We start from the raw sequence: 12,866 nt of genomic DNA on the forward strand, positions 1-12,866 counted from the left end.
TTATACACCGCCCTTTAGCTGGGCCACGAGGGGCTCCTGTAGCGGTGGACTCTCAGCCTATGTGGCTACTCATTTCACTGTCTCAAGTGACGTGACTAATGGCTCTCTCTCTCTCTCTGTTCTCGTTTCCAGGATGATGATGGGCAGGTTCGGTGAGTAACTTGGGCGTGGGAGAGTGTGGGGTTCCCCAGCGAGCTGGGGCTGTCCCAGGAAGCTGCCGGGGCTCACGCTGCCATGCAGGGGCTGAGCAGGACCCCAGGCAGGTTTTGGTGACTCCCACAATTCTGGAATCTTAGATCCTGCATGCAGTTCCCCATGAGCCGTGCATGACTGACTCTGGACTAGTTTCTCCGAGCCGTAAGAGGCTGGGTGGAGATGAGAAGAAAAGGGGGGACAATCAGTGCTTTAAAATGGAGAACAGTCTTGGGGATTCTCCCCATGGTGGGGACCGTGGCAGGGATGGGGCTCAGATGAACGGGAAGGAGGATCTAGCTGCTAACTGAAAGCCTGTGATTGGAACCCGCCAGTGGGTCTGCAGGAGAAAAGACCTGGGTATCTGTTCCCCTAAGGAGTGCAACCTGGAAACCCTATGGGCAGTTCAGCTCTGTCACATGGGGGCGCTATGAGCCGGAATCGACTTGACAGCACCCAAAAACAGCAACAGTTCTAAGTGGGGTGATCACACCCTCTTTCACCATTAAAGCTGATGTCCCCTGTCTTCATCTCAGCGAGGAACGGCTGACAGGGAACAGGTAGCTCGCAGCGGTGTTTACACAGCAGGCATGGGCACCCTCGGCTCCCGCCACAGTCAGAGCAGGCTCCAGGCTGTTCAAGGGCCATGCTTCGAGAATGTTTCAAATCACAAAGCAAGCACTTGACCCCAGATGCCTTGTCCTCCGTAAGTGGGAGAGAGAAGAACGCTATCGAGAGGAAACCTTGGAACTCAACAGCAGCTGTCCTGCCTGCTCTGAGGGGATGGCACCTCTGGGTGCTTGGGCACTGTCGGGTTCTGGGCTGTCAGTTGTTGCTAGGCCCTCTCCCACGCTCCTGTTACTTTTATATGGACAGTGGACGTGCTCTTGAATTCTTCAAGATCTCGAACAAGAGACAATGAGGTAGTTATATGTCCTTAAGCTTTCTTGGGGAACCCTGGTGGCGTAGTGGTTAAGAGCTACAGCTGCTAACCAAAAGGCTGGCAGTTCGAATCCACCAGGCGCTCCTTGGAAACTCTATGGGGCAGTTCTACTCTGTCCGAGTGAAACTCTATGGGGCAGTTCTACTCTGTCCGATTCGGAACCGACTCGACAGCACCTAACAACAACAACATGAGTCGGAATCCACTCGACAGCAACGGCTTTTTTTTTTTTGGTGTAAGCTTTCTTAAGTAGGCCTTAAGGTGTGCTGGGAAAATTCACTTCTTTTTTTTTTGTTTTTTAAAGGAGCAATTCAATTCTTTTTAATGTCTTTATTATTAAAATACAGGAAAAGGAAAGAGGAGGAAAACCTCCCTGTGCACTTGCTGAGGGCCAGGGCAGCAGTGAGGAGGAGGGGGTACGTGGGATGCCTGGGGGTGGGCCAGTCACAGCCCTGCCCTGTCTCTAGAGGGGGGCCTTGTCTGGGGGTGCAGTGCACCCCTCTGTCGCCTCCTCGCTTTCCTTTATAGAAAGGGGAAGGCTCAGACCCACTTGGGCTTGTAGAGGCAGAATGATGGGGTCGTGAGGACCTCAAACCACTACATGTTGTCCATTTTTGGTGCAGCTGCCCCATCCGTGTTTGGGAAGGGCCTGGTTGAGGTTTGGGGAATTCGGGGGGACGTATATGCACCCTGCATCTGAGAAGACCTGCTAGCAAGCCTGTGAGAGAGCACTCTCCACTGAGGCGCACAGGGTGGTGGTGCGGAGCCAGGTACCCCCATGTGAAACCTCTGCACAGCACCTGTGGTCAGACCCAGGAGACCCTATGAGCGTTGGAGGGGGACTCTGCAGACAGGGACCTGTTTCCCCAGAAGTCAGTGGGATTGTTCCCATTACTTCAAAGGCACGTGGCATGCTTAGGAAACGCAAACAGGCCGTTAGTCAGCGACCGGCAATCGGTTCCGTTCCGCCCCCGCTTTGGTGCCTCTGCTGACGCAGCTCAGCGCCTCCCAGACGACCTCACACGCGGCTCACGTGCAGCAGGCCGGTTTGTCCTGTGTCCTGGCTCATAGCTCAAACCTCCAGCCCCCTACAGCTGCCACCCTGCCCAAGTGTGACCCTCGTCACCTCTCCCCACCTGGCTTGCTCCTCCAGGGGTGCTGGTCTCAGGCATGCCCTTCCAGAAGGTTCCTCTGGACCATTGTCAGATTCCTGAAACCAAAAACCAAACCCGTTGCCATCAAGTTGATCCTGACTCATAGCTACCTATACAACAGAGTAGAATTGCCCCATAGGGTTTCCAAGGAGCGGCTGGTGGATTTGAACTGCCGACCTTTGGCTGGGAGCCATAGCTCTTAGACGCTGCCCCACAGTTTCCTAAAATGGCCCTTATCCCATCACCCTTCTGCCCATCCCAACCCCTTCGGCTTGTGCTAAGGCTACTAAGGTCCTCCTGGACCACCCCTCTGGACACCTCCTCTCTGGCTGCAGCACCCTACTTGCCTGGCTCCAGCCTTGTGACTTGCTCGCTGTTCTGTGAGCACACCCGTAAGTGCCCACTTCCAGCCTCTGCAGTACTCTCCGCATGAAATGCTCTCCCTCCAGATTACCCCATGGCTCACACCTGCCACCCCTCAACTGTCACTTCTCAGTGAGGACCACCTTCCCCAGTTACATTCTCTGGCTCTCCCTGTCCCCTTCCTGCCTTTTTTGTTTTTAAATTGTGTTCCCGCTCTCTCTCTGCTGACAGGGAACGCTGTGCTTTCCCCCTCTGTCAGCATTTACACACCTAAGCTTCTGCCCGGAGCCTGGCATGCGTGCATCACTGGTGCCAGCGCAACTTGGGTTCCCCCAAGGCCCTTCCCCTGTTCCCTCCTCACGTGGCTCCTTGGGTTGTAAGCATCCTGTGGCTGGAGCCCTCTCTTTGCCAGCCACCAGCCCTGGACACAGTAGTTGCGTAGCAAATACCGGGTACTCCAGAAGCTTCCAGAGCTCCAGGCTGACCCTCCTTGGCTAAAGCTTCTGCTGGGCTGGTGTTCTGGGCCTCAGTTTCCCACCTGAGAGTTCTGAGCTAGGAAGAGGATAGGGCTTCCCTCTGCCTGCCCTTCTCCCCACCCCATCACTCCAGTGGGTGTGTGGGCTCAGGCGAGGGTCCCGCCTCCTTATGGCATCACTGCCTGGCAAGGTGGGGGCGGGAGGCATCTCTCTCCCGTGGAAACTCGTCTCAAGGGAGCTTGGAAGGTTGCAGCCTGGTCTCCATGGCAACGGGCTTGCTGGTATCTCTTCCCTCTCTCTGCAGGCGGCTACCCTCTCCCTGGGCTCCTGCTGGCCCACAGCCCCTTCTGAGGCCATGGCAGGACACGGGGTAGAGGGGTCATGCTGTCCCCTTTCCCTCCTCATCTCCTTATAACCCTGCTAAGGGTCCCCTTCACATTCACCTTTCTTTCTGCCAACATAGCTCATTCTAGAAAACTCCAGCCTGATCTCACCACGGGCTTACTGCCTCTGTGACTCCGCACCCTGCAGAACACAGCCCCCCTTAACTCGAGACAGACCACACCAGAGATCCCGGTCCCTTGAACCTACTCCCCTTTCTCCTGCCACTCCCTCTGCCTGGAACGCCCTTCCTGCTCCTTCTGCCCCAGCTCAAACTTCAAGGCTCCTTTGTGGAAACTTTCTCAGTGCCCCCCACCCCCCCGCCCCCGGCCGCTTGTCCACAGGCTCCCAACTCAGGCGCCTCTCGGGTCCAGGCAGGAAACCCAAAAGAGGGAAGTGGATTGGCTATAACGTCATGAGTGCCGCAGCGTTGGGTGGCAGTGGGGCATGGCAGGGTCTGGGGCAAACTGGAGAGGCCCAGTCCCCAGTGAAATTGATGCCCAGTGGGGAGGTAGGCTCTCTGTTGCCACAGCTTCCAATTCTTCAAGAGAGGCCAGAAATTTGGAACTTTTTGACAAACATCCCAATTTAAAAAATGTTGACTCGACACTGCAAACAAACAAAAAGCAACTGCGTGGCGCCGACTAAGCGTAGCTTCGGATCTTTGCAGCAGCTGGTTTGGGCAGCTGTGGCTTGTGGATTTGGACTGGGGTAGACCCTACCGTCAGCGCAGCCCTCCGCCCGCCCTGCCCTCGGAGTGCCGCTGCGCTCCTCTTTTCCAGCACTTCCCGGTGTTCCCACCATCTGCCTCCCCCAGAGCCTGTGTCCTCCCAAGGGCGGGGCTGCTCTTTGGTCATCTCTGTGACCCTCCTGAGGAGGGAAGTCAGGAGGGGGAGAAGGCGAGGGGGCATGGCGTGTGCCTGCTGGGGGCAGCCTGTCCCATTTATTCACTGTCTCATTTCATTCCTCCTCCAGCAGGTGAGGGGCTGCTAGTCTTATTCCCACTTGATTGCCCTGACTCGTGGCGAGCCCATGTGTGCAGAGAACTGCCCCATCAGGTTTTCAAGGCTAGGACTTTTGGAAGCAGATGGCCAGGCCTGTCTTCTGAGGCACTTCTGTGTGGGTTCAAACCACCAACCTTTCGGCTAGTCGTCGAGCGCTTAATCATTTGCACCACCGAGGGATCCTGTTTCCACTTCACAGCTGGCATTTGAAGCCCGACCTGTTTTCATTCCCAAGGCGAGGTGTGCTTGCCAGGACCGCTGTCTGGTGTCCCCGTGATCCCCTGGCAATGACAGGCTTCATCCCTGGGGTGTAGGTGAGCACGGCCGTGTCAGGGGAGCCACTGGCACAGGCCTCCCTGGCCACGGTGCCTCCCACAGTCGCCTCTGTGAGCCCAGCAGTGACCCAGCTAAATATACCTGCTGACACAGGCACCGCTCTGCACGGGGGTTTTCTTAAAAAAAAGCTACAGTTAAAGTTCGCTATTGCTTTGTAAAGTTTTAGCTGGGATTTTTTTTTTCCTGAACAGACTGTCTCAATGAGTATAATGTGACTTAAATGATTATAAAAATAATTTACAGCTGTGGCGTTAGAAATGCGGGTGCGTGTCAGGAGAACATTCTGCTGGTCTAGGCCTCCTGGTCACTGTGGACTGTTAGTGAAGGAAGCTGGTGCCCACTCCCCAGAGACACACAAACACACACACACACACACACCACACGTACACACGTCACTTTACACATCCCTCCTGCAGCCAACCCACATATACATACACACCACACGTACACACTCCCTCCCTCCCCCAGCCCACATATACACACACTGCATGTATACACATCACTATATGCACATACTACATGTACACACTCCCTCCCACAGCCAACCCACATATACACACAGCACACGTACACACTCCCTCCTACACCCAACCCATGTATACACACAGCACACATATACACTCCCTCCCAGAGCCAACCCACATGTACACACACACCACACACGTGAACACATACACAATCACTCATATTCAGACACACACCCACACATACACACTGCCTGCCACACCCAACCAACATGTATGCATACACCCACACCCACATGCCACACATACACACACCATACGTGCACATACATACAGACTACACACACACAGATGCTCACACACACACTCATATACACATATACATACACACACGCACATACACACCACATATACACACACCACACACCCATACACACACAAATACCACACGTGCATACACACTCCCACCCATATCCACATACGTACATAAACCACACATCACACACATACATGCATATACTACACACATATGTACACATACACACCAAACACACACATACCCATATATACACACACACCACATGTACACACATACTCCCTCCCCATACCAAAACCAAACCCACTGCCATCAAGTCGATTCCTACTCCTAGCGACCCTATAGGACAGAGTAGAACTGCCCCATAGGGTTTCCAAGGAGCAGCTGGTGGATTCAAACTGCCGACCTTTTGGTTAGCAGCCCTAGCTCTTAACCACTGCGCCACCAGGGCTCCCACTCCCTCTCACACCCAAGTGTATACATATACTACACATACACACACTATACACATGTATGCACACACGCACCGCACATATACACTCCCACACAGACTCACATATGTACATGTTGTTCGGTGCCATCAAGTTGTGCTGACTCATGGTGACCCCTGTGAACATCCTGCCCCGTCCCCACAATCGTTGCTGTGCTTGAGCCCATTGTTGCAGCCACTATGTCAGTGCATCTTGATGAGGGTCTTCCTCTTTTGCTGACCCTCTGATTTACCAAGCATGATGTCCCTCTCCAGGGGCTGCTCCCTCCTAATAACTTGGCCAAGGTATGTGAGACGTATCTCGCCATCCTTGCTTCCAAGGAGCCTTCGGGCTGGATTTCTTCCAAGATGGATTGGTTTGTTCTTCTGGCAGTCCATGGGATATTTGATATTCTTCACCAACACAGTAATTCCAAGGCATCAGTTCTTCTTCGGTCTTCCTCCTTTATTGTCCAGCTTTCATATGCATATGAGGTGACTGAAGATACCATCACATCAGGCGCACCTTAGTCCTTAAAGTCACGTCTTTACTTTCCTAAGCTTTAAAGAGATTTTTTGCAGCAAATTTGCCCAATGCAATACGTCGTTTCATTTCTTGACTGCTGCTTTCATGGGCGTTGATTGCATTATTGCAGGTTAACGAGTCTTCCTCCAATCCTGATGCCCCGTTCTTCCTCATATACCCCAGCTTCTTGGATTATTTGCTCAACATACAGATTGAATAAGTTTGATGAAAGGATACAACCCTGACACACACCTTTCCTGACTTTAAACTGCCCAGTATCTCCTTGTTCCGTTCGAACGACTGCCTCTTGATCTGTGTACAGGTTCCTTATGAGCACAATTAAGTGTTCTGGAATTCCCATTCTTGCAATATTATCCATAATTTGTTCTGACCCACACAGTCGAATGCCTTGGCGTCGTCAGTGTGCACAGGTAAACATCCTCCTGGTATTCTCTGCTTTCGGCCAGGATCCATCTGACGTCAGCAGTGATATCCCTGGTTCCACGTCCTCTTCTGTTTTCAGCCTGAATTGCTGGCAGTTCCCTGTTGATATATCGCGGCAGCCACCTTTGAATGATCTTCAGCCTAATTTTACTTGTGTGTGATATTGATGGTATTGTCCGATAATTTCTGCATGTGGTTGGATCATCTTTCTTTGGAACGGGCACAAATATGGATCTCTTCTAGTTGGCTGGCCAGGCAGCTGTCCTCCAGATTTCCTGGCGCAGATGAATGAGTACCTCCAGTGTTAACAATTAAGGGCTCTGGAATTCTCATTCTTTGAAATGTACACCACGTATATACACACACCATAGACAAACACTCATACACTCTCACCTACACACACACATACACACACCATGTGCACACACACACCACCTGTGTGCACACACCACCTACACACACACACACCACCTACACACACACACCACCTGCGCACACACCACGTGCACACACACACCACGTGCACACACACCATGTGCACACACACCACCTATACACACACACACACACACACACCCTTCCTCTTTTCTGCTCTTCTCCCTCCCTTTACCTCCAAGGCCAAGTCAGAGGCTCCCTGGGCAGGCTGGGCTGGGCTGAGCCGGGGTATAAGTGGCTCCTGGGGCACTTGCCCCTGGGAGCTGAGCACCTCCCTTTGGGCCCAGGCACAGGGAGAGGGTGGGGGAAGCTTTCCCCAGGAAAGTCCTGGTCAGCTCCTCCTCTCCTGGTGACTGTCAGGCTTACCTGGAGTGGACGTGCCCACTCTCTCGCTGCCCCCTTCCTGACTTTCTCTTGGGGCTCCCTCGTGCCACCTTGGGCTGGTGAGGCCAGGCCAGGCCGTTCCCTGAGAGAGGCACAGGCCAGCCCAGCCGGCCACAGGAGACTTCTAACTGCACCCCCGTGGGCCCCACAAAGGAGGCCTGCTAGTCATGGGTTCTTGTCCTCTACGCTTCCACTGCCCCCAGGAACCTTGGAGGACAGGCCTCTGTGGGACAGAGTTGGGGGCTCCTTGCCAAGTGCCCCTTCACCCTCTGCGCTGTCAGCAGCTCCCCCTGACTGCGTACTCTGCGTGGGGCCAAGCTGCAGGGTTCCGGGTCCTCCTCCATGCAACCCTGCCGTGTGGCAGCCTAGAACCCGCACCCCCAGCTGCCCGTGGCTTTCTTATCAGTTGGTAGCTGGGTGGACGGTCTCCAGTGTCGTCACACTGAAAAGCTCCGGGGAGAGAATGAGTTTATTCCGAGAGTGATGAGAAGCTGTTGGGGGCTTCTGGGATGGGGGTGAGTCATGAACAGCTGGTGCAAAGGCCCTGAGGCAGGCATGTGCTCAGTGTGTTGAGGGGCTCGTGGAGACAGGGAGGGCGAGTGCTGGGGGATGACGCTGGAAGGCGGGCAGGGCGCTGAGTCCAGTGGACCCCGTAGGTCTGCAGGAGAGAGAATCATTTATTCTGAGAAAGGTGAGAGCTATTGGCGGGTTCGAGTCAGGGCAGGAGGTGGGGACCCAGGAGACATGATCTGGTTTACACTTTAAAGGGCTCCATCTGGCTGCTGGGGCTGTGGATGGGAGGGCTAGGAGTGGAAAAGGGAGACCCTCCAGGCAGAAGGCTGCTGCTGCCGCACAGGTGAGGGGCAGTGGGGCTGGATGGGGGCGGAGGGGAGTGGTCCTGTTTACTAAGGGGGAGAGTCAAGGACACCCCCAGCCCTAGGATGTGATGATGGCAGGTGTTTCGAAGTGCTAGCCAAGTATTTCATATTTTAAAAAAAAAGGTTGATGGTTTGAACCCACCGGCTGCTCTGCGGGAGAAAAGTCTGGCAATCTGCTTCCATAAAAATTACAGCCTTTGAAACCCCATGGGGCAGTTCCCTGTCCTACAGGGTTGTATGAGTTGGAATTGACTTTACGGCAATGGTGGGTTTGGGTACCCAGGAGTCCCTGGGAGACGAAAATGGTTAAGCACGTAACTACTCTAAAAAAAAGGATGGCGGTTCGAACTCACCCGGCAGCGCCTCAGAAGAAAGCCCTGGCAATCTGCTTTCGAAAGGTCACAGCCATTGAAAACCCTGTGGAGCTCAGTTCTACTCTGACACGCCACGCATGGGGTCGCCGTGAGTCGGGGTTGACTCCGCCGTGTTTCTAGTAAACTCTCCCCATGTGTTTTTCTTGCATGCTCCGGAAGAGCGGGACGCCTTTGACACCCTCTTTGACCACGCCCCGGACAAGCTCAGCCTGGTGAAGAAGGTGAGCTTGAGACTGGATTTTCTGTTTTGCCCTCATGCCTGGGCTTGTACAGTGTGAACCCCGTGCTGGGAAGAAGGTGGGGAGATGTTTGAAATCTCTGAAATGTTTGCCACATGGATTGAAATGTAATTATAGTCGAAAACGTAACTGTGGTGCATAAAATTAGCACCTTTTAACTCAGCGTCTCTGCGCCCTGGGTATCTTCCTGCCCACCCGCCTCACTTCTGCTGAGTGAATTACCCAGCCGGCGCCGCCTGGCAGTTAATTCCGACTCGAGGCTTTTTTTTTCAGCGTGGAAATGTTTTTCAGCGTGTCAACCTGCTGGCTCTCGCCGGCCTCATTACCACGAAGCTGCATTCACAGCCTGCCCAGTAAACAAACGTGGGCTCTGCTGTCTCAGCTGCTGGGTGTGCAGTCTTGGCCTGCTGCCCCTCCAGACAGGAGCACAAAGGACCAGGCCTTCACCAGCCGGGGCAGCCGGCTGGCAAACCTCTGGGTGGGAAAAAACCATGCAGCCCCAAGGCTCTGCAGTCAGGGGAGCTGGGTTGATTGGTTCCCAGGGGCATGTGTCAGGAAGACTTGTTCCTCAGGGGAACTGAGTCTCACCCCGGCTGCACGTGGAGTTATCTGAGTACCTGCAGGCAGCTCCCTAGGGAGGCTGGTTAGGAAGGGCGGGGACGCCTCCTTCCCTCCCCTCTTCCTGTAAGCCTGAGGAGCAATCACTTCTGCTTTCCCTGCTGGGACGCTTGCCCCAAACAGGCTTCTCAACTGTGGAACTTCTCAGAGCCTTTGATGCGGTGACCTGCAGCGCAGCTCCCCAAGATGGGGCTTGGTAGGAAGTGTTTCCCAAATGTGTCCATGTTGTTGTTGTTGGCTGCTCTCAAGTCTGTTCTGACTCATAGCGACCCTATGCACAACACAACAAAACACTGCCTGGTCCTGTGCCATCCTCACAATCGTTGTTATATTTGAGGCCATTCGTGCAGCCACCGTGTCAATCCATCTTGTTGAGGGTCTTCCTCTTTTTTGCCAACCCTCTACTGTCCTTCTTCAGGGATTGGTCCCTCCTGATAACATGTCCAAAGTATGTAGTCTCATCATCCTTCCTTCTAAGGAGCTTTCTGATTGTACTTCTTCCAAGACAAATTTGTTCGTTCTTTTGGCAGTCCATGGTAGTAGGATTTATTTATCTGTTTATTTGAGGGTGAGCATATTAAATTCCTTTGGAAGCTGCTTTGGAAAATGTTGGTCTGGGCTTGGACAGTGAGGTCATCAGTTCTTGGAAGCACTTTACAGGGGATCCCTCTGGAATGGAGTCGTCTTAGCATGGTCACAAGTGCACTGGGGCGTTTCCTAGGGTCAGGAACGTACCTTGGAGCCTCAGAGCAGCCCCTTTCCCCTGCCCCACTCCAGCCACACTGGCCTATGAGGACCCTGACAGAACGGTTCGGTGGCTGCTCTGTGCTGCCCATCACAGCTCCCCGCTGTGCGTGTTTCACGTGCACATTGCATGTTTCACACACATGTTTCAGTTGCCTGGTTCACGTTACAAGTTGCACACACATGCTTCACACACAGGTTTCACATTTCACATTGCTGGTTTCGCTTTCTGTGTTTCACATGCATGTTGCGTGTTTCACGTTGTGTATTTCACATGCACACAGTGCATACGCACAGCTACAGCACAGGCTCTCAGGGCAGGGCTCTATCTTACTGCCTTCATGTCCCCAGCACCAGGCAGAGTGCCGGGCACGTAATAGGTACTCAGTAAACGTGGGGAGGCTGAATAAGTGAGTGAGGAAATGACATCAGTTCCAGGAGTGAGGTGTGATGTTATTGCATGTCCATCGAAGTTGGATTTAATTGCTGAGGAAAGTTACCAGTGACCAGTGTGCAAGCCTGGTGTGCCAATAACAGGGCCCGGAGCACTCTGCTGCCCTGGAGCCAGGCCGGGGTGGAGGTTCTCCATCTGTTGAAACTGTGATGGGCACTGCCCGAGGAGGCCTTTCCTTGCGGTCTCCAAGTGTGATGTTGTCGTTCAAATACCTAGGATACATTTAAAACTCGAATTATCTTCCTCTTGCAGTTTTATCCTTCTTAAGGCTTTGATCATTCTGTGTGACTCAGTGGATAAGCATATGTCTCTGTGGACTGGGGAATAAATAGGTGTATTTTCTTTGCCAGCTGTGATGGATTTCGGCATTGGGGGGTGGCGGGAGCCATGGCGTGGGGGGCACTGGGCTTCCGAGAAGCGGGCTGGGGAAGTTCGGAACTGGGTAGTGGTGATGGTTGTAGGACCTGACGAAGGTCATAATGTCACTGAATTGTACGTGCGAAGCATGTCGAGACGGCAGATGTTTTGCTATATATACGCTCACCGCAATCAAAACAGGAGCTAAAGGTGAATGGTAAGAGCTTCTCCTTTTAAACACGGCCTTTCAGTCTAGCCACAGAGGAGGTTACAGAAATGTCGCACCAAGCTGGTGATGCCACACCTTGGGTCGGCTCCGCCGGATGGGGGTTGGCTCTCGTCACTCACTGTCCCCTGTGTCTTTTTGCCTCCACAGTCTCTCATCACGTTTGTCAACAAGCACCTCAACAAGCTGAATTTGGAAGTGACGGAGCTAGAAAGCCAGGTGCGGAGTGACTTGTGTTAGAGGAACCTTTGTGTGTGTTTTTAGTCCCCTTTGGTCCCTGGTGGTGCAGTGGTTAGGTGCTCGGCTGCTAAGCGAGAGGTCGGCGGTTCGAGCCCACCAGCCACTCTGCAGGAGGAGGATGTGGCAGTCTGCTTCCGTAAAGATGACAGCTTTGGAAACCTCTGGGGGCAGTTCTACCATGCCCTATGGGGCTGCTATGAGTTGGAATTGACTGGATGGCAACAGGTTTGGTTTTGGTTTTCAGTTTAGTGCTTTCTACCATTTCCCGGGCTGTCCCCGAGAGCCCCCATCTCATCCTCTAGTGAACTGTGGCGTTTTCTACACGTTTCCCAAAGGAAAGAGCATTCAGGAGGCTTGGTCCCCAGTGGGTTTGTTCCCCAGGTGGACGTGGCGGCAAAGTTGGCCACCTTTTGTTCATCTAACGAGGAATTTCCATCACACAGTCATTGCCGGCTGCACTGGCCTTCTCTCAGACCCTCCCAGGCACCACGTCGTCCCCACCACCGGGCCTTTGCACATGCAGGTCCCTCAGTCTAGAATGTTGTGTCCTCTTCTACTTCTGCTCTCCATTGCAGTCCTTACCCTCAACACTGTGGCCAGCCCCTAGCAAACACCTGATAAATAGCCATCCAAGGAATAAAACCAAAACCAAACCAGTTGCCGTCCAGTTGATTCTGACTCATGGCGACCCCATGTGTGCAGAGTAGACCCGCTCCATAGGGTTTTCCAGGCTGTGACCTTTTGGAAGCAGATTGCCCGACCTTTCTTTCAAAGCACCTCTGGGTGGGTTTGAACCACCAACCTTTTGGTTAGTAGCTGACTGCTTAATGTTTGCACCACCCAGGGATT

The 12,866-nt window shown here is 53.4% G+C and overlaps 1 protein-coding gene across 2 annotated transcripts in view; it reads left to right on the forward strand.

The window, feature by feature from the left end:
* PARVB (parvin beta) overlaps window positions 1–12,866 on the forward strand; it is a 156,758-nt gene that overhangs the window by 126,511 nt on the left and 17,381 nt on the right. For both annotated transcript variants that reach the window (XM_049884619.1, XM_049884620.1), the window contains exons 8-10: window positions 133–152; window positions 9,299–9,360; window positions 11,928–11,996. In XM_049884619.1, the coding sequence (XP_049740576.1) occupies window positions 133–152; window positions 9,299–9,360; window positions 11,928–11,996 (151 nt within the window). The remainder of the gene's footprint in view (window positions 1–132; window positions 153–9,298; window positions 9,361–11,927; window positions 11,997–12,866) is intronic.

This window comes from Elephas maximus, chromosome 4 (assembly GCF_024166365.1).
Source record: "Elephas maximus indicus isolate mEleMax1 chromosome 4, mEleMax1 primary haplotype, whole genome shotgun sequence".
In the NCBI taxonomy this organism is placed as follows: Eukaryota; Metazoa; Chordata; class Mammalia; order Proboscidea; family Elephantidae; genus Elephas; species Elephas maximus.